General features: G+C 43.5%; 5 protein-coding genes across 5 annotated transcripts; 2 read left to right on the forward strand and 3 right to left on the reverse strand.

Annotated features, from left to right (window-relative positions):
• Positions 1–8,506: 8,506 nt before the first annotated feature.
• Positions 8,507–9,971, reverse strand: LOC107304376 (arogenate dehydrogenase 2, chloroplastic-like). Its single transcript, XM_015838220.2, has one exon. It carries the CDS (start codon positions 9,863–9,865, stop codon positions 8,771–8,773), a length of 1,095 nt encoding a protein of 364 aa, XP_015693706.2. The 5' UTR covers positions 9,866–9,971; the 3' UTR covers positions 8,507–8,770.
• A 976-nt stretch (positions 9,972–10,947) lies between these two features.
• LOC102712458 (uncharacterized zinc finger CCHC domain-containing protein At4g19190) lies at positions 10,948–15,980 on the reverse strand. The gene is made up of 6 exons (XM_015837936.2): positions 15,609–15,980; positions 13,835–13,986; positions 13,587–13,706; positions 12,787–12,988; positions 12,270–12,384; positions 10,948–12,154 (listed from the first exon to the last, which is right to left on the reverse strand). The coding sequence occupies exons 1-6, from the start codon at positions 15,891–15,893 to the stop codon at positions 11,328–11,330; spliced, it is 1,701 nt and encodes a 566-aa protein (XP_015693422.2). The 5' UTR covers positions 15,894–15,980; the 3' UTR covers positions 10,948–11,327.
• A 137-nt stretch (positions 15,981–16,117) lies between these two features.
• Positions 16,118–17,349, forward strand: LOC102716604 (arogenate dehydrogenase 2, chloroplastic-like). The gene has a single exon (XM_006656413.3). The coding sequence runs from the start codon at positions 16,190–16,192 to the stop codon at positions 17,321–17,323; it is 1,134 nt and encodes a 377-aa protein (XP_006656476.1). The 5' UTR covers positions 16,118–16,189; the 3' UTR covers positions 17,324–17,349.
• A 408-nt stretch (positions 17,350–17,757) lies between these two features.
• Positions 17,758–20,614, forward strand: LOC102716881 (F-box protein SKIP31). The gene is made up of 8 exons (XM_006656414.3): positions 17,758–18,048; positions 18,126–18,445; positions 18,537–18,609; positions 18,902–19,012; positions 19,111–19,285; positions 19,372–19,499; positions 19,711–19,771; positions 20,110–20,614. The coding sequence occupies exons 1-8, from the start codon at positions 17,845–17,847 to the stop codon at positions 20,178–20,180; spliced, it is 1,143 nt and encodes a 380-aa protein (XP_006656477.1). The 5' UTR covers positions 17,758–17,844; the 3' UTR covers positions 20,181–20,614.
• A 964-nt stretch (positions 20,615–21,578) lies between these two features.
• On the reverse strand, positions 21,579–23,578 carry LOC102712738 (protein FAR1-RELATED SEQUENCE 5-like). The gene is made up of 3 exons (XM_040525210.1): positions 21,987–23,578; positions 21,694–21,869; positions 21,579–21,589 (listed from the first exon to the last, which is right to left on the reverse strand). The coding sequence occupies exons 1-3, from the start codon at positions 23,576–23,578 to the stop codon at positions 21,579–21,581; spliced, it is 1,779 nt and encodes a 592-aa protein (XP_040381144.1).
• Positions 23,579–24,724: the final 1,146 nt, after the last annotated feature.

The raw sequence follows: 24,724 nt of genomic DNA on the forward strand, positions 1-24,724 counted from the left end.
CGTCTCTGTTTTCGCTTGCGTGGCAGATTTATTTTAGATTTTTTTATAATACTTAAAAACTGGATTAAGTGCCACGCACGCTAAAAGGGCGAGAAGAACTCACGCTTTTTTTCAATTAATGGAGCGTAGAGAAAAGTCGTCGGTGCTGCTGCTTGTAGCAATGTTGTGTACGCCTCGTGATCATTCGATTTGAAAGAATATTTATTTTCCTAATTACTATTTGAAATAATTTTTATTTAATATTTATAATATATGATTGAATTAATTATAAATCAGAAAGTTTACTTTAGTAGGTTAGATGACAAACTTTTTTATACAGAATGTTTTTACTGAATTGCATCGTTTAGGATTTTAGAAAACATTTTCACAAAAATCCAAAATATACAATTATAATAGAATTATTTTTAATATTTAAAATTTATTCATATATATATATATATATATATCTTTTCTATAGTATTTTGTTTTTTACCAACCACATCTCATTTCACTTTTACTCGACCTTCATGACACCATCACATTAATCATTTGAGATGCATTATAGTTTTTCTTTATATTTATTAGTTCTTCGCTCTTACAAATTATAGCATGCTCCTAAATTTCAGTTGTTGCCAAAAATTATATATTACTAGTTTTTAGCATATTGTTCTATAATTTTAACTTTACAATAGTTATTTTATTTGTTTACATGCTCTAAATATTTTTACAAAACCAGATAGTCTATCATCTACATATTTAGACATCAAAATTCTAGTCTTAGTTTATCTTTTCAAAAAACTTGTATTCATGGACAAAGAGATTGCATGAGGCCATCGGGTTGACCAGGGTCTATAAAACCTCTGGCTAAGATATGCTAACTCTAGCAGTTGGGCTCACCGTTGGGGTGTTTGAACTGTTAATGGACGATTTTTTTTAAATAAAATATGTTCAATTTAAAATGTTCGTGGTTCATCGAGCGATGATTTTTATTTTAATTTGTATAGTAACTGTGACAAAACCTCTCGAATTTTCAATCTTTTCATAGTTTAATCGGTGGTAGTTTTAGTAAACACAGTAAACCACGTGGTTATCCGCTAATTTTAAACTTAATAGTTTTAGAAGATAAATTTATAGTGGTTATCGCATGATAATCACGCTATAGCTAAAGAACCGTTTCGGCGAACCGGCCTTTTTCAATAGAAGAGAACTTATCCAGCGTAAAAAACAAAATAATAGACTAGCATATAATTAATAAATTATTAGTAAAAAATAAAAACAAATTAATATGTTTTTTAAATTATTTTTTTATAAAAATTATATTATTTAGCAGTTTAAAAAACGTGCGCCGATTATATGCCCGCGGCACATAGCACCCCCTTCTTCCCTGCTAGTACGTGGAGGTGACTGTGACTGTGAATAGTATTCCGACATATTTGAGCATGTTACTGTGGCCGCGTTCGGTTGACTGCGTTAGAGAGACAATGTTAAGTTCAACTTCCCCTTCTTTTTCGCGCGCACTAATTTCGAACTGCTAAATATGCTAAATGGTATATTTGTTTTAAAAATTTTATACGAAAGTTGTTGTAAAAAATCATATTAATCTATTTTTTAAGTTTTTAATAGCTAATACTTAATTAATCATATGCTAATAGACTTTCTTAGTTTGCGTGCATTGATTATACTCCTCCACTCCCCCTCCTTCGAACGAGCCCTTTTTCCACGTGCACGCTTCGCGAACTGTTAAACGGTGTATTTTTTAAAATTTTGTATAGGAAAGTTGTTTAAAAAAATCATATTAATCTATTTTATATTTTAATAATTAATTAATCATGTACTAATATATTATATTAGTATGTTTTTCGCGTCGGATAACTAAACCAACCCTCACTGTGAATAGTATTCCAAAATTCCGGATCCAGTCAGCGCGAGATGGCCGTAAAGTCGGTAACTGGGACCGACAAACATACAGCTACAATGACAGCTCCTCCGGTGGTACTGCAATATATTTTAAAAATAATAGGACTATATTGAAATTAGCCAGGTCAACAGAGAGTCTATTACGTATGTACTCCCTTCTTAAAAAAAACCAATTCTCCGATTTCCGTATTCACCATTTGTCTTATTTAAAAATTTTTTAGAAAATTAGAAAAAAATTAGTCACACGTAGGGTTACTATTCATAATTTATCATCTAATAAAAACAAAAATATCAATCGCAAAAAAGTTTTGGATAAGACGAAGAGTCAAAAATTGTAGGTAAAAAATGAAAAATTGGTCTATTTTGGGATGGAGGGAGTATGTTCGATATAGTGTCTGTTACATAGGGCCTTGTTTAGTTCCCAAATTTTTTCTAAAAACATTAAATCGAATTTTTGACACATAAATAAAATATTAAACATAGATAAACCAAAAAACTAATTGCACAGTTATGAAAGAAATCTTGAGACGAATCTTTTAAGCTTAATTAGCCCATGATTAGTCATAAGTGCTACAGTAACCAATATGTGTTAATGACGGATTAATTATGCTCAAAAGATTCGTCTCGCGGTTTGTAGGCTAGCCGTAAAATTCGTTTTTTCATTTGTGTCCGAAAACCATTTTCAACATCCGATCAAACATTTGATGTGACACTTCTTTTAAAAATTTTCTCAATCTAAACACCACCTTAGATACGAGCCACTCGAGTTGGAAATTTTTTTAAAATAAAACTGTCGAACTACCCGTATTCAATAGGGCTAGCGAGGAAACCTGATTGAACCAGGGGTTTAGTAAGGTCTAGACCTAGCATTGCATGACACACACAACCCAGCTTGATAGGGGCCTCTCGAGATGGGAGACATTACAATCATCGAACTACTAGTGTTCTATACGACTGGTAGAGGAAGCCTATCGGACTCCCTGAATTCAATTGAGCGTTGTCGTATGTTCGATAATAACCTTGTCAACCATGCAAGTTTTGACAATATCCTATTTTCATAATTATTCTCACTCGGCATATTTTTATAATTTTATTTAAATAATAATATTTTTTTTAAAAAAAGCATGCACCAGTGGTCCTTTTTCTTCCATTTTACGTAGAGAAAGAAACATCATTCATTTCATGAAACAAATCAATTACTAGTTATGAATATAAACATGTTATGTCTAAATTCATTATACACTTCATTTCATATTATAATACAAAATTAATGTGCAACACTAACTCTGTTCCAAAATATAATTATTTCTGACATTTAAAGTATGTACCAAGATATAATTATTTCTATCACTATTTCCACGATATCACTTATTTCATCAATCACTAAACATTCAATTTTTTTTATTTTATCCCAATGTACCCTCTCACCACTGTTCATTTTTATTTATTTAAAGACATGATATTCTAAAATAAAATGGATTAGCAGTTCCTATCAAAGTAGGATGAGAAGTGAGGGAGCGAGAATGCGAGATAGGTAGGGTAGGGCGTGGCTGGTTGCGCGGGGACGTACGATTCTCGGTGCTCATCTCCCTCGACAGAGAGCCGGCCTTTCGTTTTCTATCACTGCTACTCAGAGTAGGAGTGCTCACTGCTCAGCGAATCTTGAGCGGCGGCGACGACGACCGATGGAGGATTGCGAACAAAGATATTTATACGTGAAAATAATTTATAAATAAAACTTTGATATATTAGATTTATCTAAAAATAAATGTTAGAAAATAAATTACGATTAAAAAATTTTATTTACAAATATAAATATAAGTAGAAGTGAAAAGTAAGACCCAGCTACCTGAGTAACGGTGAATGACCACGCTGAAAATCAATCAGATCATCGCATTACGCCCTGTTTTGTTGTTCATCGATCCCCCGGCTAACTGTTCAAGGCATATACATATTCTTTTGAAATTTGAATGATGTACCGTGATCAGATCCTCATGCCATGATCTGGAGCGATTGCGATGGGCACCGACGACAGAGACACGCCCCAGGAATTCGGTGTGTTATTGAGAATACAGTACAGCTGTGGATCCAACGTTTGGTGTCCCGCGTGTTTGTAGTACGCGTAACGTGAGAGCGACCTTTTCTACTATCTTTGTTGGAAAATAAGATTTTTTTTATTTTTTTAGTCTCAAATAAATTTGTCATTTAGTAATAATCTCGGAGGGCGGAGCTAGGAATTTTCAAAACCCTCAGCTTGATGATAGAGTATAAATTGTTTGGATAAATTTTAACTAAAAACTTAATACATTCCTGATGCATTTTTTTAGTTAGGCGTGGTGCTTAAGTTCAAGCCGCCTCACGTTTGGTTCCGTCCTTGAATTTATATTTGAGTTTATCCAAAAACGTTACAAATGTGTTAGAGCATCCCTAACCGCTCATCTAAATTTGGTCATTCATATCTTTAGTTGAATCATCATCTAAAACAGTTTTATTCTTCATATCTCTCTGTACTCCAGTAGATCATCCATAAATGACATCCTCCATATCTCTTTGAAGGATGGGAGAGAACATCTAAATGTAGAGTTTCTCTCTCTTAATATAGATGATATCTAAAAATAAAGGATGTGATAAATGTTCTGTTGGAGCTATATTTTTATTCCTTCTCTATTTTTAGGATAAATGATGGATAGAAAAGTTGTTGGGATGCTCTTAGAACTAGATAAAGTGATGGATAATTATATCAATTTGATAAAGTAAAGAATATTTTAATCTTTTTAATGGGATATATGAGATGAGTGAAAAATGATTCTATTTTTTGGATGGAGGGAGCAGGAGTATTCTAATGCGTCCATTGTCTTTCAAAATGTACCTCAGTACATTTCTGGGATGAACAACAAAAGCCCACAAGCCGTAGTTCTAAAAAAAAGAAGACAGAAAGAAAAAAAAAACGAGCCGTACAGTCACATTTCTGGATTTATGCAATGTAGTAGTATTTTCCATGTAATACTTGGGGGGGGGGTAGGTTTATTTGACATGCCTCTTTCTTTATATTGGAAACTCATCAGAAAAATATGCCGGACTATCTTTTAACATGTCGAAATAAGAAATATACATCAGAAAAGGTAGAGTAATTGATTGGATGGACGTGGGTTGGCCCAATATTGATATCCATCCATCTCACGGCCGGAAAGTACACTGGGCTCGTCTGCAGGGTGGAGCACCGTGTTGGGCCTTATGGATTCTCGGCCCAACTCGACGTACTAGCACCCACGACTTCCATGATCCATCGTGATTCGTCACTAGGAAAAAGTTCATCAAAGATCCCTGAACTTAGATGGGAGTCTGTTTTCCGTCCCTTAACCAGAATACCAGAAATATCTACCCTAAACATGTATAATCCGTACAAAAATGGTCCTTTAGCAGTATTCACTTATTTTTTTTGACTGGTTTGCTGACTCGATGTATAGTGGGTCTCACATGTCTTTTTTTTAATTTTTTTCTCCTTCCTTCTTTTCTTCCTTTCTCTTCCTTCCTCTCATCTCTCTTCCTTCTCTCCCGTCCTTCTAGCGGGCGCCCAAGATGGGGCAGACTGCGGTGGGCGGGCGGCGGCTGGGGCTGGTTGCGGACGACGGCCTCGGTGGTGAAGGAGATCAACGATGGAGCTGAGCGGCACATCGACGTTGTGGGACTTCCTTCGGTGGCTGTTCGTTGGCAGGCTGACACAGGATGCGAGAGCAGACGACGTTCTTTCAAAGACTGATCAGCGACCATAGGAGGAAGGAGATGGATAACCAGGCTAGCGAAGCAACGGACCATGATCGGTGTGCTCCTCTCCATACAGAGCAAGGACCCCCACGCATGCCCCAGCCAACTCATCCGCGCCCTCTGCATCGTGAGCACGATCCGTCAAACATAATAGCTCCAAATAAGCCGCCTTCCTCCTCTGACGAACACCGTTGCATTTTTCTTCTTCCCCGTCCAGGGCTCCCTGCAAGACGGAAACGGACACCTCAGCGGCAGCGGTGGAATGGGCGTTGTCCTTGCTGCTGAACAACCCGGGCGTGATGACGAGAGCTCGTGGCGAGATCGACACGTGTCGTGTGTGAGCAGCCTCTCCTCGTGCACGAGTCGGGCGCCGACTGCAACGTCGCCGAGTTTCACGTCCCCCGAGTTGAGGCGGCCTCCAGATCTGACGTGTACCGGTGGCAGTGGCATGCCCAACTGAGGTAGAGGCAGAGCCGCAGAGGGCGACGAACACCACGACAGTGAAGAGCAGCCCGACCAGTAGGTACACGGTGGCCGTGCACCGCGAATTGCTATTGTCGACGTCCCTGTACCGCGACCGCATCACCTGGTTCGTCCCTGCGGCCCCCTCCTGTGCGGCCATTGCTTCCTTCCACAGCCAGTAGATCAGAGCGAGCCAGCTAGCTATATGCACATCAGCACATGCAGCCATGCAGACCAGTAGAGAGCGAGCTAGGTAGCTAGCTATAAACGCGCGCAATGGGGACGAAGAAGCTTCGGTGCGGGCGCGTGCCCGGGCACGGTGGTGGCGTGTGGTTTGGCGAGCCGCCGTGTCGTGAGGAAGAAGAGAGATAGAGAGGAAGAGAGAGAAAAGAAGAAAAGAGGAAAAAAAATAAAAACCCAACATGTGGGACCCACTAGACGCCACATGTGTAAAACCAGTCAAAAAAAAGTTAGTCAATACTGCCAATGGACCTTTTTAAACGGAGTAAATAAGTTTAGGGGTACACATTTATGATATTCCAGTTAAGGGACGAAAAACTGACTCGCGTTTTTAAGTTTAGGGACCTTTGGTAGACTTTTTCCTTCGTCACTACGAGCAGCATTATTCAATATCTCAAGGCCCAACACCCTAAAAAGCAAAGAAATTTAACTTTTTGTGACTCATGAGTGGTAATAGATTTATCACTCTTCTCTCACGTATCTTTAATTTTATAAAATTATAATGGCAGGGTTACAAATTTTCCTAAATCTTTTGGGTAACAAAGGGTAAAAAGTTCCGTAGGTCCTATTTCCATAGTTTCGGACAGCTGCATCTTCTCTCACAATCTCCGCACCGAAACAGTCCACAATTACATCTAGATTGTAGGAATGAGTGCTGTACGATTTGGAAAATAAACTAAAAACTAGGAGTTAAAACCTACCTTATCCAGATTCACACCAACGAGCTATACTTGTTGCTTGATCGGAAGCTGTGGATGAACCAACATGATTCCAGTGAAATCCGCTGCCTTCAAACAAGGTCTAAACTGTAAGAAGCAGCTGCCCATAAATATGACATTTCTGAATGACTCTCAATAGCAGCAAACATATTGGTGACTCTGAACTTGGTAAATCTCTGACCATCAGGGCTCCAAATCCAATCATCCAACGAGTATTTGCAATTCCCTAGTCCTTACCTACTAGGATCAAACGGTCACTGACATAGGAGCCTAGAAACTGACATATGAGCCTAGAAGACGCGTCATGGGTGAGAAGTACGTAAGAAGAACCACGTCTAGTACCACTCTGCAGGTACGTGTGTCTTTGTTGTGATTGTCAATGTATAGGAGTCTCAGTTCAGTCGATGTCAATTGGTTGATCCGGACCCAAGATAGAAAATGAGCAATAAGCAAGGCAACGGCCGTTCAGTGACGTGCCACAATACACCATGAACATATGCCATAGTGGAGTATATAATAAAACCTGGGCCTGATGCAGAGCTGTCACCACCACCACAAAGGAGAAAAAATTTGGGACGGAAGAAAACGACCCATGATCTGAATAATGGTTGGTGGTCAGTTTTGGTGTGTTTACCTGACCTCTTCCCCATATCACATGTTCACAGGTCAATTAAAGATTAACTGTTTCTTGTAAGCAATTGTATATACTTGAACCTTCTGTCCCTTTGAACTGTAAAACATAAGAGTTGAACAAATTCTGATAGCTTCGCTAATCAGGCGATTTCGTCAGAAAGAAGACTAAAGACATGTTTGAATTTGGGGGTTTCGAATGAGATTATTCTGCGCTGTTCTTGTGCTCTCTTCACAATGAGAAGCACAAATGTTTTGTTAAGAAACAATTGCAACTAGGAGTTCGTCTTCATAGGAGGTCTGAATCAGTGCAGCACCCCCAGTAGAAGAGCAACCCCTCAAGTGCTCACCAACTTAGATCCACTGCTTGATCTGGAAAATCTAGATGTGAATTACAGATGGGGTCATGCAGGGCTCAAGGTATACCAATACGAAATAGGTGGTTTACCGGTTTCCATGACACACAATCAGAGCACACAGATTTCAAATACCCTTGCTAAGTGTCTCTAATAATGCTTACCAACCAGATGAACAGCACAGTTGATTAGGAGATGGCTACCTAACCTCACGCATAGAAACAAGGTCACTCTCACAACAAACACTCTCTGCCGTATTTTGGAGAAAAAGACTCCCAAAGTCCAAAAGCCAAAGTGATTTCGGACTAACACTTTTACAGATCCTGAGTAACACACATGCCAAGTTAATTTGTTCCTGAATAACTTTCTTCACACTTGTATCACAATCACAGTGCCAAGTTTGTTCCTAAATTTTCAAGTTAGATAATGACTCCTCAATTTTCAATGCCAAATTTATTTCTTCATCCTCATATACATAGTCATAATTCCAATATAGCCTTTTTTTTTCCAAGAGGAAATTACTTGGAATGAAGCACAGCTGAACAAGGCAAGGAACAAAGGGTTCAAAGAACCATGTAAAGAATAATACAGGAGCAGATTTGCACATTGCAATGCAGTTGAGCACCAAGAACTTAGCTTTAGTAACAGAGCATTTCATGATGATACAGTACCATGTAGCCATTGAGGCATGGAGCGCGGCGGCTACTTCCGGACGGAGGCGTTGTTGGGGGCATGCGGCGAGCCCTCGAAGAGCTGCTTCCGGAGCACGTCGTGGAGGCCGTCGAAGAGCTTCTTCTTGACGGAATCCATGGCCCATTCGAGGCGGTTGAGCAGCTCAGTGGAGTTCTTGTTGTACATGAAGAGGCCATTGTAGAGGTCGAAGCTGTCGCTACAGGTGTTGTCGACGAGCCGGAGGAGGGTCTCGTAACCCTTGGTGTTGATGGGCGTCGACCGGAGCTCCAGCATGGCGAGCATCCGGCCGACGGTGTGGGTGAGGAACTGCGTCTCGGCGGCGTGCGCGTCGTGCTCGGCGCAGGTCATCTCCACCATGCGGCACCCCTCGCGCTCGAAGATGTTGAGGAAGGCCTCGGCACGGGCGCGGCGGGCGGGGCAGTCGCCGACGCGGACCTTGTCGAACACGAAGGGGAGGCCGTCCCAGCCGTCGCGCGCGGACTCCGGCCCGAACATGGGGTGGGTGCAGATGACATCGAAGTCCGGCGGGAGCGAGCTGAGGAGGAGGTTCTTGGGGAACTCCTTGACGGAGAGGACGTCGACGAAGAGGGTGTTGCGGCGGAGGCGGTGGACGGGGAGCGAGCGGAGGACGGCCTCCGCAGAGAGGATGGAGGTGGCGAGGAGCACCACATCCGGGTGGCACTCGCAGAGGTCGTGCGGGTCCTGGAAGTAGGAGGCGCCGACGGAGGCGGCGAGCGAGGAGTAGTCGGAGCGGGAGTGAGCGAGCAGCGTGTGCCCCTGCCGCGCGAAGGTGCGAGCAAGGAACTGCCCGAAGTTACCGAACCCGACGATGGCGATCTTGAGCCGCTGCCGCTCCTCCAGGAGCCCCGCCGCGCGGGACTCGTAGTCGAACGGCTGGGCGGCGTCCAGCGCGCGGATGGTCCCCCCTCGCTGGGGCCGCGCGCGGAGGCGCCCAGCCACCGCCGCCGCCGCAGACGAAGGGCGGCGGGGCGCGGCTGCCGCCGACCGGAACTGGTGGCTCGCCGCCGCCGCCGGCGGTTGGTGGCGGCGGCGCGCGGCGGTTGGGTGGGGGAGGCGGAGGGTGGAGGTGGAAGACGACAGCATCTCGCCTCTCTCGCGTCGATTCCCTTGGCTTCGGGGGTTTGGGCTGCGCGCCCAGCTCGACACACTGCCTGCTCTGCTTGGGCTGGGGACCTGGGGTTTGGGGGAAATTTCCCAATTAATTAGGGAAGGTGTGCTAACTGATGGTCATTAGTCAATTTAATTAACTTGTGTGCCGCCACCTAGTGGTGATTAGTAAAGCAATTAGTTTGATGAGACAGCAGTGTTATTCGTTAGGATGGATCATGGCGGCTACTACAGGCTACAACTAGTAGATGGCTGCTACTATCCAACTAAAATTAGTGATAGCTGGTCCGTGCTCTAAGAGCAAGTACAACAGTGTGATGTAAATATACTGCGTATCATATTTATATTTAGATGAAAAGAGAAGAGCTGAGAGAATAAAAATAAACTACATAAATATATAATTGTAGCCAATTAAAACACAAACTCCAACAAGTAAGTAAGGAGCTGTAGAATAAGAATTATTGTCTCCGAACTATTAGTTTGTTTATAAATAATGTGTTAATTTTTAGAGTGGGCCGCTAGATCGGGCTATAATGTTGATTAACCGACACTAATATACAAACTAGTCGGTACTCTTAATGGTGATTGCCAGGTTAACAGACACTAATCTACAAACTAGTCAGTACTTTTAATGGTGATAAACAGATTAACAGACACTAGACTACAAGAGAGCAACAGGTCAGCGGCTGGAGAAATATTCGATTGCTCATTTTAAATACTGTTGATCGGGAAAGCAAGATGATTTGAGCAAGTTGAGAGCTTTTCAATGGACATTAGTGAGTGAATAAGTTCTTTTTTTTATCTGTCTGGAATAAATTTGTTGAACACTTTGCAGATTCGTAGTGGCGTGACTGGCGTCCATGTTCGCTTAACGTTTCATTGACAGTTGACAGATTTTAAGATTATCAGCATCTCTCTTTGCAGCTGACTGCAATTTTGAAAATGCAACAGAGAATTGAAGTTATCTTCCGGAAAGGCTCAACCAGCTCTTGGGAAAAAAAAACACCCCCAATGTTGGTAAAAATATATCAAAACCCGAAATTGCACATCTTTGCGTATGTTCATTTGGTGCTGAACTTTGTAGTTCAGTGGAGCACTACATTGCATTGGAATCTCGTTTACAAATCAGGGCCTTTATTCAGTGCATGAATTCAAAAGACACCATGAGGCCACCAGATATTTTCTAATGAATGGAAGTCCCTCGAATACAAGCCTACAACTGAAGGAACAACAATTCTTCCACAGCCGACAAAATTCAGTCACACAATGTACATCACTGTCGCATTCACAAGTCGAGTAGCAGACTAGCAGATGCACCCACCAAACCCCCAGTAACCCGTGGACCAAACATATGTAGCTAATGACATCACAAACAGCACGAGCGATCTTCTGTGGAGACATCATGGAGATTATACACCAGTACACTACTCATTTTCTTCTACGATGGATGACGGTGACTGTAGTGTTGTTCGGAGCCTGAATAATCAGAAGCACTTGAACCAGAGAAGTGTCGGCTCACCTTCGATGTCCTTGAGTGCTTATGGCTCTCATAAGGCCTTGATTCAGTGTAGTCCCGTTTATCCCTTGATCTCTTTGAATGCCTTTCCCTGTCATGTGTGCTCATGTCAGTAAAGGTCCTCTTCTCCTTTGATCTCCTTGAACGCCTACTGCGCTCAGGATGACTTGAGTCGCTGTCCTTGGATCTCCTTGAATGCCTTCCTGAATGCTGATTACTCCTAGAAGAACTTGAATCGCTGTAGTATTGCTCGTCCTTATGTCTCACTGAATGCTTCTCACTCCCAGTCCCAGAACAACTTGTGTCACTGTAGCGATGCTTCTCCCTTGATCTGCTTGAGTGCCCCTTACGAGCCATGTCTCCTTTATCTTTAGAGAAAGAAGATGGTGCACTTTCAGTCTCGTATCTTTTCTTCTTCCTATGCTCTCTCTTAGGACGTCTCCTTGTATCTCTATCAACTTCAACTTCTGAATCAGACGAAGACTCTGACAGGTGTTTCTTCTTGTGCTTTATTTTTTGCTTGCCTTTTCTAGCTTCTATCTCAGCACCAGAAAATGACGAATCAGAATTATATTCTTTCTTTCTCTTGCTCCTTGATGCCCTGTTGCTCTTCTCAGCTTCAGAATCTGACTCCTCATGAGCAGAAGGCTCAGCCTGCCTGTGCTTGCTTTTACTCTTGGAGCGTTTCTTTGATTTGCTAGCAGAGAAGTTGGAAATAAGAGCTGGAATATCACAACCACCGAGAAATCCTGAAATATAAGAAGCCAGGATAATCAGCCAAAGTACTAGTCACAAATTCAATTCAGATATCTTCTGATGATAAAAGTCTGTCAATGCACATTATCCGCCTTCTGCATGATATACCTCCATATTCATCAAAGATATCTTCTGCTACAATCTGCTGATTAGGATCATCTGGGTTGTATCCACCACGCGGAGGGCTCATGCCTGGCTTTTGCCTAAGTTCCCACTTCAAAGGCTGGCAAAGAATTCCATGTGTTAAAAACATTTTGAAGTTTAAATGAATTATAGTAAGAAAATAAGGTAAGGGCATAAATGTGCATCTTAATTGTCGAAACACTCAAAATGCATTTCTTTAAAATTGTTAATAAATATTCAGCAATCTGTCCACAGTATTCCAATTGATGACAATTTTGAGAGCATTAATCTTCAGATATCAACTACCCAAGCTTCGGGGCAAAGGCATGCAACTTTAGATAAATTGCTATCATCAATGAAATAATATGCAGTTATTAAAAGGGAAAGGTAAGACTAACAATATGAATGGATGCCATAGATCTACTAGTTCATGTTCTTGTTACAGGAAGCTTATTTGGACGTAATTGCAACAGGGAAAATTTTGACAAAAGACAAATCCAACCTCACTCGAATCAGTCTGTGCCATTATAGCTGTAAGAGGATCATCCCTTTTCAAACGGCTCTCCTCATTAGGCATGATCGCATCCTTCAATGGGCATTCTCGGTCACCACTCTGATGACCGTAGTTTCCACACCTTAAACATCTAACATTACGAACTTCAACTCCAAATGGTTTAATCCTCGCAGGAGCACCTGTCTCCAACCTGAGAGTAAGACAAACACATACTAAATCATAAGAAGATACTTAAGAGTTATATCAGGGCAGAGCACAATATTAGCTTTAAGCCTTTACTCCTTTAAGATATGAAGGCACCCTATAATGCATGCAGTCAAACCATCCTTTGCTCGAATATATTAAGTGTCAAAGTGGCATTTTCATGGCTTTGAAAAATACTCCCTCTGTCCCAAAAAAAAGCTATTACCCCCATCCCAAAATAAGTTCATTTTTGAGCAATCATTATATTGGAGTTTGTGAAAGCATGGAACAGATGAACTGGGACTAGATAAAGTAGGGGACACTTGTGTTGAGATTTGATAAAGTGGACGGAGTTCTATTCTTTTTGTTTCTGTATTGGTATGTACGGGATGAGTGGAAAATGAAGTTATTTTGAGACGGATGTAGTTCCTTTGTAGTTCAAATTTAGGGTGGAATCTACTCATCTAGATCAGGGAGACAGAAGTTAAAGTGAAAATGAGTGTCTTGCTTGATTATTTGAGATGGGAGAAAAAAGGGTGTGTCATATTGTCATGTAATGGCTGTTCAAAATTTTATCACAGAACAAGGTGAAGGAACCAAAGTACCTTGGAGCATTTTTCAGTACTTCAAATTCTTGTTCTGTTGGCAATGCCCGGCCAAAAACATCTTTTGGCCTGTTTTTCTTATCTGGACCTGCATGGGTCTTGTCAAGTTCCTTATCTGGCCTGTAATTAAAAAAAAGTCAAAGACCATAGAGAAGTGATCGGAGAAAAACAAGTTGGATGGTTGGTACAAGCTTCAAGTAAAATGTGAAATAATTCATGAGTCGCGAAAGGGGAAAATGACATATTACATTGAAGAGGTGCTTGCAGCTGCAGCACCCTGAGTTGCATCATCTTGACCAGACCTCCTCTTCTCATCTTCAATTTCAGCTGCTTTTGCACTCTCTGCGTTGTAGCCAGGTGGGCGCACATACATGAAACTCACTGCTTTCATTATCTCCATCTGAACTTGAGAAACAGATTGGATATTAACAACATGAATTATTCAAGGTTGATAAAAGAAGCAATAAAACTGAGACATATGAGCACTTGTTCATCACAGGTTAACATAAAAGCTCCTAAAAGAGATACTTCATATTACTAGCATATTGCCGTTGCAGAGTTTAATTAAAAAATATTATTAACCTGTTACTAACACCATTTTCTGCATATATCATCTCTCAATTGCTGCATATATTGTTACTAGTATATGGACCCTTTGGCCCCAAACTATCCTTATTTCCTTATGACAATATAGATAGTTGTTGGTGGTGATTGAGATGTGGGCCACACTATTCTTTTAACTTTCCAAAAAAAAATAGTGTGTTGGTGATGGGGTAGTGGCAGATTCACCAGCCACAAGAACTACATTTTAGAGTATAGATGACTCATTTTGGGTTTGTTCTAATTCAAACATCTTAAGGTTTCACTAAGTTTATATAAAAATATACTAACATCAACAACACCAAATTAGTTTCATTATATACACAATTGAATACTCCCTCCAGTCAAAAATGTTTGTCGTTTAGGACAAGATTTGGTCAAACTTCTAAAATTATGACCATTGATAATTTCTTAAATGCTTAGTTTAAATACAAAACAAATGATACACATATATTCTCGTTGAAAAGTACTATCATAATACCATAAACTTATTAGATTTTATAAATTTATTTTAACATAAAATTACTCATCAGAATTTTAGAAGTTTGACCAAATGTTGTCCTAAAAAACAAATATTTTTGACTGGAAGAATTATGTTTTTATAGTATATTTATCTTGTGTTGAAAATGTTGTTATCTTTTATATAAACCAGGTCAAACTTGAAGAGGAACAAACCCAAAGTGACTTATAATATAAAACACAAGGAGTATATGCATACATAAACTTCTTGGATGTAACTAGCAGTCATAGTAACTATATTTTTCTTTTTAAAATAGGTTTGTAGTCTAGTTCAAGAGCAGATAAACCATTCATCATTTCCACTGTAACACATTGATTTTTGTCCCATGCCGATACATGTAAGAGACATATATTTGGCATCGAGAAAATAAAAGGTGGGGGCTGCACAGACACTGACTTGTATTGTCATCCATGTCAAAGATGACAATGAACAGGAAGAAATACTACAATCAAACCCATTACTCATGGCATGCACTAGGTAATGTCTATAAGCAAATGTAGCACTACTTGTCAATGGAAGTATAGAATCAAAATTCAAAACTCAAAAGCATAATCTGTTTAAGCTAACGCTGAAAAATAGATGATCCAGGACACATATAGTGATAACTCCAGCTAGCTAAGAGAGGCATGCGTAGTCAAAGTGCACATAAATCTTTCCTCATTTATAGTGTAACTTGTGATTTATATGTCTATGTCCCATGCCGATACATGGAATAAACATAGATTTGCACTGGGTAATGCCTATAAGCAATGCTAACACTACTTATTAATGCCTCAATGGCAGTATCGGATCAAAAGCATAAGCTGTTTAAGCTAATGGTGATAAATAGATGATTCAGGAGACACGTATCAATATAGCAGTTAGCTATGAGAGGGATGGGTATACGTAGGGTTCCGGTATACCTTCTCCTTGTCCTTCTTGGAGAAGAGGGCGGTCTGGCGGAAGAACTCCTGCTCCTGCGCGAACTCCCGCTGCACCTCCTCCTGGCGGCGCGCGCGGTTGGCGTGGATCTGCTCGGCGATCCACTTCCGGCGCTGGTTCGGGTAGGAGAGCGGGTGCCACGGCTTCTGGTTCAAATACGAGTGGCTCCACGCCGTCCCCGCCTTCTCCTTCAGCTCCACCTCCCCCGCCGCCATCTTCCGCCCGCCCCCCGCCCCCCCGCGGCTCCCGGTCACCTCCTCCTCCATCTACCCCCCTTCCCCTCCGGCTCCTGCCGCCGCCTCCCCCAATCGCCGGCGCCGATTCGCCGCCGCTCGATTCCACCCTCCCCCCTCTTCCCCTCGCGGCTCGCAAAGCGGATTCTGATTCTCCCTTGTTCCGAGGAGATGGGTTTCATGGGCTTCAGTAAATGGGCCGGCCCATTTTTCAACTGGTTGGCCCGGCCCACTGAAGAGTTCTCTTCCTTGTGGCTTTGCGAGACCTAAATCAGCACTAGCCATTTTGTCTCCCGCCGCCATCGCCGCGCCGCTCACCTTGACGCGAGATGGCGATGTCGTGCTCTTCCTCCATGCGCCTCCGATTGAATCTAGTGCCCTCCGGCCGCCGACGGGAGGATCCCGGTAACGTCCACTTTGTCCGGCGGGCTGGAGTGGTTGCTTCTCCTCTCCGGCTCCGTGCCGCCCGTGCCATGGAGGATGATGCACGGCACCCGTTCGACCACGTGCCGCGCGGCGTTGAGGAGGTGGTTGGTGACCAGGAGGAAGACGAGGAGAAGCGGCGGCGGCGACTCACGATCGCCGTCGTGGGGTTTGGGAACTACGGGCAGTTCCTGACAAGGACGCTGGTGCGGCAGGGGCACACCGTCCTGGCGCACTCGCGCTCCGACTACTCCGCCGTCGCGGCCGAGTTCGGCGCGTCGTTCTTCGCCGACCCGCACGACCTCTGCGAGTGCCACCCGGATGTCGTGCTCCTCGTCACCTCCATCCTCTCCGCGGAGGCCGTCCTCCTCTCGCTCCCCGTCCACCGCCTCCGCCGCGACACACTCTTCGCCGACGTGCTCTCCGTCAAGGAGTTCCCGAGGAACCTCCTCCTCGGCACGCTCCCGGAGGAGTTCGACATCATCTGCACCCACCCCATGTTCGGGCCGGAGTCCGCGCGGGACGGATGGGGCGGCCTCCCCTTCGTGTTCGACAAGGTCCGCGTCGGCGACTGCCCCGCCCGCCGCGCCCGCGCCGAGGCCTTCCTCGACATCTTCGCGCGCGAGGGGTGCCGCATGGTGGAGATGAGCTGCGCCGAGCACGACGCGCACGCCGCCGAGACGCAGTTCCTCACCCACACCGTCGGCCGGACACTCGCCATGCTGGAGCTCCAGCCAACCCCGATCAACACCAAGGGCTACGAGACCCTCCTCCGGCTCATCGACAACACCTGCAGCGACAGCTTCGACCTCTACAATGGCCTCTTCATGTACAACAACAACTCGACGGAGCTGCTCAACCGCCTCGAATGGGCCATGGATTCCGTCAAGAAGAAGCTCTTCGACGGCCTCCACGACGTGCTCCGGAGGCAGCTCTTCGAGGCCCCGTTGGACTCCGCCACCGCCGCGGCCGCGCCGCCGATCGATGACGCACCGATCGATGGCGATCTAGACGGTGACAACGACAAGGAATCGGAATAAATTTGCTGATCGTGGCGTTGCGCTAACTCTGACGTCGATCTCTCGTGCAAATTGCTGCGGTCCCTCTTCGCGTTATTTGCACGACTCAAAAGTTGCTCCACTGAACAGCAAAAAATCGCAAATTTGACTTGTTTTTATCTCTTCTCTCTTCAATTTACCCTCTCCCATCCTAAACCCATACTAAATATTTTGTAAATACCAGTATTACATCAGGGTTAAATTCGTTATTTTTTATTTAAATCTACGAAATTTATCGAGGGTGTTTGAATATGAATTTGTTTGCTTCTGACTTGGAGTAAAGGGTAGTGGATTTGCTTAGGCGACTAATCGCGTTGGGCCTAATTAATCTAAAGTAGTTGGGCCCGACAGGATGAGGTAGTTGGGCCGTCGGTGAGATTCGGCCCAACACGGCGTGTTCGGGAGCGACACGTATCCTCCAACCACGCCAATATCTCTCTCGTTAGGGTAAGGGAGGAGCGGCGATTCCGTCGGCGACGACGTCGAGGTGGTGGCGGAGGAGCATGGCCGACGGCGAGGTTGACGCCGCGGGTCTGGAGGACGACCTCGTTCTCGGGGAAGGGCTGCGAGATCGAGAGGAAGGTGAGCCGGAAGCCCTTGGCGGCGGCGGCGGCGGCGAGGAAGAGGAGGACGACGACGTCGACGGCCTCGCTAGCTTCCTCGAGTCCGAGATCCTCTCCGGATCTAGCGGCGACGACCCTATCGGTGTAAGTTGTTCTCGATCGATCGATTGCGTGATTTGCTTGTGCGAATCTGGTCGTAATTTTGGGGTAATCGTTTGCAGCGGGAGGAAGGAGGGGAAAAAGGGAAGCAGGCAGAAGATGACGTCGGGAAGAATAAGAGGAAGCAAGAGTCGGAATCTGACGGAGATGGCAGCGACGGCAGCAGGGAGGAGCAGAAGAAGAGGGTGAAGAGAGCGAAGGGGAAAGAGAAAGACGTGGCGTCGGTGGCGGCTCAGATTGATTCCGGCGTGTTGAGCAATATCCCGCCGGAGCTGTTCCTGCAGATATTCAAGTTCCTCTCATCGGAGGACCTCATCTCCTGCGCCCTCGTCTGCCGCTTCATGAACGTGGTTGCATCCGACGAGACCCTCTGGCGCCGCCTGTAAGCTATCTGAAACTTCATGTGCTCCAATTTTGCATTCATTGTAATGAAAATTCCACTCACATGTTTGATCCATGTCCAATATTTCAAGGTATTGTATGCGGTGGGGCTTGTCATGCAATAGCAAACTCAGGGAATGTGCTTGGAAGAAACTCTACATCCAGGTAATCATATCCAAAACTCGTCAATCGTCACTAGCTTTTCAAGCTCACTGAGGTCATGGGGTTCACAGTTCACATGTTCTAGTGCTGCAGTAAATTTAATGTGATACCAATTTCTGAACAAGCACAAACAGTTTGAATGTGCAAAGTAAAAGATTATTTTTCTCTTGTGAGTTGTGACCTAGTTGCACTCACTGAAAAAAATTCAGTTTCATATTGCAATGTAATCCTTTTCACTTGCTGCCATAGTTATGTGCATAACTTTGTTTATTGTGTTGTTATTTGTAAATTCCAGCAAGATAGAGAGGATATGGTTGAGTTCGTGAGAAATACACCTACAGAATTCAAGGAGTATTATATCCAGATGCAGGCTTCAAAAAGGAGTCAAGCTCCCCTTCCTTCAGAAGTAATCACTAATTCTTATCTTTGTTATGGTTTCTCTGCATAGCAATGGAATTGTCTTATGTTGACAAGGCTTAAGCATGTCTCTTGTGAATTTTGAAGGTCAACGATGACAATGTTATTCTTGATAAAACGATAGCCGATCAGGTGTCTTGCTGGAAAAGCAGCAGAGGTCTCACTGATGATGCAATCAAGGGGCATTCTTGTTCTGGCAATACATGCTCTTACACGCAGATTGGTGATGCTTATATTTGTGAGAAGACAGGCCGTGTCCATGGTATATTTGTTTTTTGCACACTGTCTATCCGCATACTCACATGTAATTGTAGAGATGTGAAATGGTTGGTTTGTTCTGTTTTTCAGTTTGTGATGATGCTTGTCGTGAATTTGTCTTGGACCAATCTAGCGGGCTGCTGCTTTGTACAATATCTGGACACTGCTTTGAAAGATGGTTGTGTCCTGATGATGAGTGGGACGCTGATGATGATATTGTAAGTCCATTACATAGTCTCATTTTCATATCCTTCAAATAATTCGGTTCTTGTCTTATTTTAACAATGTGCACAATGGCTTCAAATTTATCTTATCTGACACACAACTCCATGTCGGCAACCACTTGCTGGAACACTTCAGTAATTCTGTACGAGTTTTTTTAGTCTAGTTCTGCACTTATTCATGATCCTGCTACTTTGAAATGTGTAGGATCAACAACAAGGTGGTGTGACTGATGAAGCAGAGCCATTTATGGGATCTGGACGATTTGGTATGAACTTTGAACTTCTCTACTGTGAAAATATCTTCTCCCATCATTTATGAGATTATGAAGAAAGTAGCCTTTTGGTATCACGATTTGGAAATTTAGACCATATTAAGGTGGTGATACAACATCAATAATATAATCTTGTTTAACCTACAGAAGTGAAATAACAGTGAATACCCTTTTGTACCCTCATTTTCCATTGTTTATTTGTTTTATATTATTGGATGTTCCAGTAGTGGAATGTGGTGCCACTGTGCCAAGCTGTGGTTGTAGAATGTTATAATACAATGTGTTTTGCTTCATTACATTGAGTTACTTATTTGTGCTTTGATACTGAACAGCACGTGCGTATCAGCTGGGTTACGACTGTGCTGATGAAAAGGAGCTTGAATACACTTTGCGGTTCTGCTGATGTGCTCAATGGGGATTGCCTTCACTCATACTGGCTACATGAGATCAAGTTTTTGGTTGGCAAGGAAATTAGGTTCAGAAGGCTAGTGCTTGATGCTATATTGTTTTACCTAATTTAGGTAGCTGGAATGTTCCTATGTGTGCAACTCACGCACAAATATGTGATGGCTAAAGTCTGATCTGTTTTTGATCAGTTGGGGAAGCTGTATATTGTTGTATAGTCTCCCTAAATTTCAAGCTGCAGCATGCTAGTAATAAAAGAAACTATCTGTGATACTTACTTGAATTTGCTCTTTCGCTGTTCAATTTGTATCAGTAGATCCAAGAGAACCCCGTTGGACTGTTATTTTCACGCTCCGGTGATGAACCGTGTGTATACATCTGACCCCTTGTTTGTGTATAATGAGTGCGTGTTTTTGTGATATGTTCTCTGTATAATGAGACTATCGTATTGCCTGATGGTGATCGACATCAGCATTACAAGAATGATCATCTCGATTTATTTGTGGGGCTGATCAATCGTTTAGGGATATGCTGATAATCGTTGATTAAGAGTAAATCTCACAAAACTAATCAAACTATCACAAAATTACAAACTGTAAATATCGACAATGTATCATAAAACTACAAATTTAATGGCAAAATTATTATGTAACTACATATTAAATATTAAGTCACAAAACTAAAATCATAACAAAATTACATGTTTAGTGCCAGTTTAATTAGAAAACCAGTATATTTATAACCCAAAACATAATAGTAGTAATAGTGATTTAACCCTAAAATACATAGTTTTGTAATAACTTCATATGTGATTTTTCTATACTACTACTTAAATGTGTAGTTTTGTCATAAATTTAATATTAAATCTATAGCTTTTGTGATACAACACCTTAAACCTTAAATATATAATTTTATGATAGTTTAGTTAAAAGTGCTTGTAGTTTTGTTAATTAATTGTGCCTTCCAAGGAAACATTATCGGTGATACTTAATGCTTGCGGTGAAACTGAAGCCTGGAAGAGCGGACCACAAAATTGATCTGATGGATTTCATTCAATCTTTGCACTAGCACAAAATGAGCATATCCTAGGACTATAGTTGTTTACAACATGAGACACGTCTAGCAAATCTCAGCAGATCTCTGAATACTCTATGCTGGAGGTCACGGGCAATATCTGCCATGCAAAAAAACCATGGGAATTTAAGAATTGGCTATCTTGCTACAACATCTGCTATTCTGAAAACAAAGGTTAGTGGGGAATCAAGCTACTTATGCTACAAAATTCACACGGCTGATCATCTGATGTTCAATTCCATGTACCAGAGCTATCAAGCTGAACTACACTTTTGTGTGTGTCCTTTTCGCTTGCAGTTTTGGCAAAGGCATATCCTGATGTTCACTCATTTGCTGATATTTTGCAGCCACAACATCATCAAATGCTTTTTGAAGCGCAGCCTTTGCAACCTTGTAAACTTCTGGGGACATGGCTCCTCTCATTCCATATATTATACCGTCAAGAGAAAGATCATTGTGCCAAGCAACTAGGCGCTCAGGAAAGCTACCTGCAGGCTCCAATGATCGCTCATCTGGTACAACACTAGTCACAGCATCCATTGTCCACCTCTTCAGAATGTATCCCTCCGGTAGAGTCCGAACCCCTACCATGAAGAAGATTCTTAGCACATGCCTGCACAATATACCAGCGTACTCGAACTTACAACATGTACACTCTGCTTTTCTGTCCAGCTGGTTGAAGGAAACTACATAGCTACGTCCATTTTCTCCCTCTCTGGCCACATTATACTTGAGGATAACTCCATCCTCAATTTTATCAGCATGATAGCCCAGTGATTCGATAAATTCCTCCTGAAATAAGTCGAATACTGCTCTTGTATAAGTATTTGCAGCCTGCCTTTCAATCACAGAAGGGGTTTTCAGGGTAGGCTTTGAATACGCTGTCACAGAGTTGGCCTGAGCTTCCTTCTCAAAGCTCAGTGACATCACTTGATCAAACCTAGAGATAAGAACAAGCAGTGGAGTCTTCATGTTGAAATTCGTCTTAAAAAACTTGTTCAACCTATCAGATCTTTGCGACTTGAGTAACTCAGGAAAGAAGGATCCCTTCTGATACACCCAAGCCCATTGCTGCCGAGAGTCATATAATGACTGAAGCCAAACGTTCTCCTGGAGACTATACTTGTCGATGACATAGTCCCACCGAGCCTGAAACTCCTCAGTTGTCTCAGCCCCAAAGACACATTCTTTCAGATCAGCTTTCAGGTTGATGTGCTGTGTATACAGAACAGACAACTTCTGCTTACATAGGCTCAAAATGTTCCGCTGGCAGAAACAATGCCGGGTGTTGGGCAAAACCCTTGCAATTCCTGCTTCCATTGCCTTACCCTGGTCTGTCACTAGCAGATCAGGTTGGCGGCCACCCATCGCAGCAAGCCATGTATCAAACAACCAAGCATATGAACCTTTGGTCTCATCCATCAACAGACAGCACCCAAATGTGATCCCCTGCAGGTGATGGTTGATGCCGCGGAACACCGCGAATGGCATCATGTACTTGGTCTTCCTGTAGGTGGTATCAAATGTCACTGCATCCCCAAAGCTCTTGTATGCCATCCTTGCCTTTGCATCAGCCCAGAACACATTGGTTACGCAGTTGCCGCTATCGACCTGCATCGCGTAGAAGAATCCGGTGCTCTCGGCCTGCATCTTCCTGAGGTAATCGAGCACATCTTGCACCTCGGCACGCACCCCGGCCGGATTCGCTCTGACGAGCCTATTGCAGAAGAGTGCCGCTCCATTGCCGACTGCGGCGGGAGCTCCGGTAGGTTCGTCCGAAGGTTCGGCGGCGGCTCGGGTAGATTCACCCAGTGCTCCGGCGAGAGCATCGGATGGTCCGGTGGGCGGGCGGCGGGAAGAGACCTGGAGCGAGACGGGATGGACGTGGTGCGCGACGAACTTGGTGACGGCCCAGCGCAAGGGCGGCTCCTTCTTGGTGACCTCGCACATGGCCATGCACCCCTCCCGGATGACGAGGCGCTTGCGCCTCCTCTTCCCGGCGGCGGCGGCCTCCGCGTCCGTGAGGTCGTCGTGCTGCCTGGTTGGGTGGAAGCCCTCGCGGGTGCAGACGAAGCGGCGCATGATGACGGAGTCGTCGCGGCGGGAGCGGCGGGACTTGTCGGTGCGCACGGCGAACCCCGCGCGGTCCGCGTAGGCGCAGTAGAACTCCCTGGCCGCCTCCGACGTCGGGAACTCCATCCCCACCGACGGCGGCTCCCCGGCCACCACCGGAGCGCCGGCGCTGGCGAGACCAAGACGCAGCCCCAGCCCCTCCTCGCGCTCCTTCCGCCCCTCCGCTTCGGCGCGGCTCTGCCCCTCCATTCCGCTTCCGCCCACGCCTCGCGGCTCGCGCCCCCGCGATGGGGAGCAGCAGCTGGAGGCCTGGAGCTCGAGCCGAGGCCGAGCGGAAGGGGAAGGGGATTCGTTTCGTTCGAGAGGAAGACGACGAGGCGTGGGAGGAATTGGGCCTTGTAGGGTGGGTCCAAGGCCCAAGCTCTGCGTAACTGGGCCTCATTCAGTTGGGCTTCTTCCATGGCCTTATTCAGTTGGTAATTCGATGGGCCGCTTGCTAGCTGGTAATGCTAACAGGATTATCTTTGTACTGCATATTACTCCTATGTTGTAATGGGATTTTATTAAAAAAATATTATTAGGATGTTATAAAAGTAGAGTTAATATATTTTTTTGATTTATAGGTTCCAACTATTTTCATTTAAACAAATAGGAGGGAGTTGGTGGTGGGATAGGTGACAGATGCAACACCACTCATCACTACTTCTTTTTATAAGAATATAGATAAGAGAAAAAACAAATAAAATTCTCATTATTTGTATCGGCTAAAGAAACAATAGGCATCCCCAAATGGCACACTTCGACAGAGTTGTATCATCTAATGACTTATAAATGGTCGGGGTGTTCTTTCTCTAGATTATTCTTTACGTTTTCTCAGATTTATGTGCATATTTTCTAAATTACTAAATAATGCATGCTTAGCAAAATATTTATATATAAGACTTCATCATCTCAATAGATGTTCAACTTTTAGTAATTAATTATATCTAGTTACACTATTAAATAGCTATCAAAAAATAAGATATTTTTTCATCAACAAATAGAAAGAACAAAGCCAATATCATGCAACCTTATCATATATTTGATCACAGAGAGACATTTTAACCAATCCAGATTTGAAGATATCAATGCGGCCTTTTTTCCAAAAAAAAAAAATCAGGTGATACTTGTACATGGTGAAATATGCCTAGGAGTTATCATGCATGTAAACCCAATGCACTGAGGAAAATAAGAGCAGGTACAATAGAACTATAAGCTAGCTATAAGCATATTTTAAAAAGATAAGAGGGTAGATAGAAGAGAGGTAGGCTACTAATTTATAGCCAGCTGCACACGGACTCCAAGACACAGTATGTGTATGACATGTGGGACCATGTACTAATATTTTGTAGATAA

Source organism: Oryza brachyantha, chromosome 6, assembly GCF_000231095.2.
Source record: "Oryza brachyantha chromosome 6, ObraRS2, whole genome shotgun sequence".
Taxonomy (NCBI): Eukaryota; Viridiplantae; Streptophyta; class Magnoliopsida; order Poales; family Poaceae; genus Oryza; species Oryza brachyantha.

Excerpts from the sequence above, each read along its gene's own strand:
- LOC102716604 (XM_006656413.3), top strand. The coding sequence starts at position 16,190 with ATGGCGATGTCGTGCTCTTCCTCCATGCGCCTCCGATTGAATCTAGTG.
- LOC102716881 (XM_006656414.3), top strand. The coding sequence starts at position 17,845 with ATGGCCGACGGCGAGGTTGACGCCGCGGGTCTGGAGGACGACCTCGTT. Across the intron at positions 18,446-18,536 it reads GAGACCCTCTGGCGCCGCCT|GTATTGTATGCGGTGGGGCT; the intron begins GTAAGCTATCTG and ends CAATATTTCAAG. Across the intron at positions 19,286-19,371 it reads GAAGACAGGCCGTGTCCATG|TTTGTGATGATGCTTGTCGT; the intron begins GTATATTTGTTT and ends TCTGTTTTTCAG.
- LOC102712458 (XM_015837936.2), bottom strand. The coding sequence starts at position 15,893 with ATGGAGGAGGAGGTGACCGGGAGCCGCGGGGGGGCGGGGGGCGGGCGG. Across the intron at positions 13,987-15,608 it reads CCAAGAAGGACAAGGAGAAG|ATGGAGATAATGAAAGCAGT; the intron begins GTATACCGGAAC and ends TCTCAAGTTCAG. Across the intron at positions 13,707-13,834 it reads GCTGCAAGCACCTCTTCAAT|GCCAGATAAGGAACTTGACA; the intron begins GTAATATGTCAT and ends TTTTAATTACAG.
- LOC102712738 (XM_040525210.1), bottom strand. The coding sequence starts at position 23,578 with ATGGAGGGGCAGAGCCGCGCCGAAGCGGAGGGGCGGAAGGAGCGCGAG. Across the intron at positions 21,870-21,986 it reads GAGGATGGAGTTATCCTCAA|GCATGTGCTAAGAATCTTCT; the intron begins GTATAATGTGGC and ends TATATTGTGCAG.
- LOC107304376 (XM_015838220.2), bottom strand. The coding sequence starts at position 9,865 with ATGCTGTCGTCTTCCACCTCCACCCTCCGCCTCCCCCACCCAACCGCC.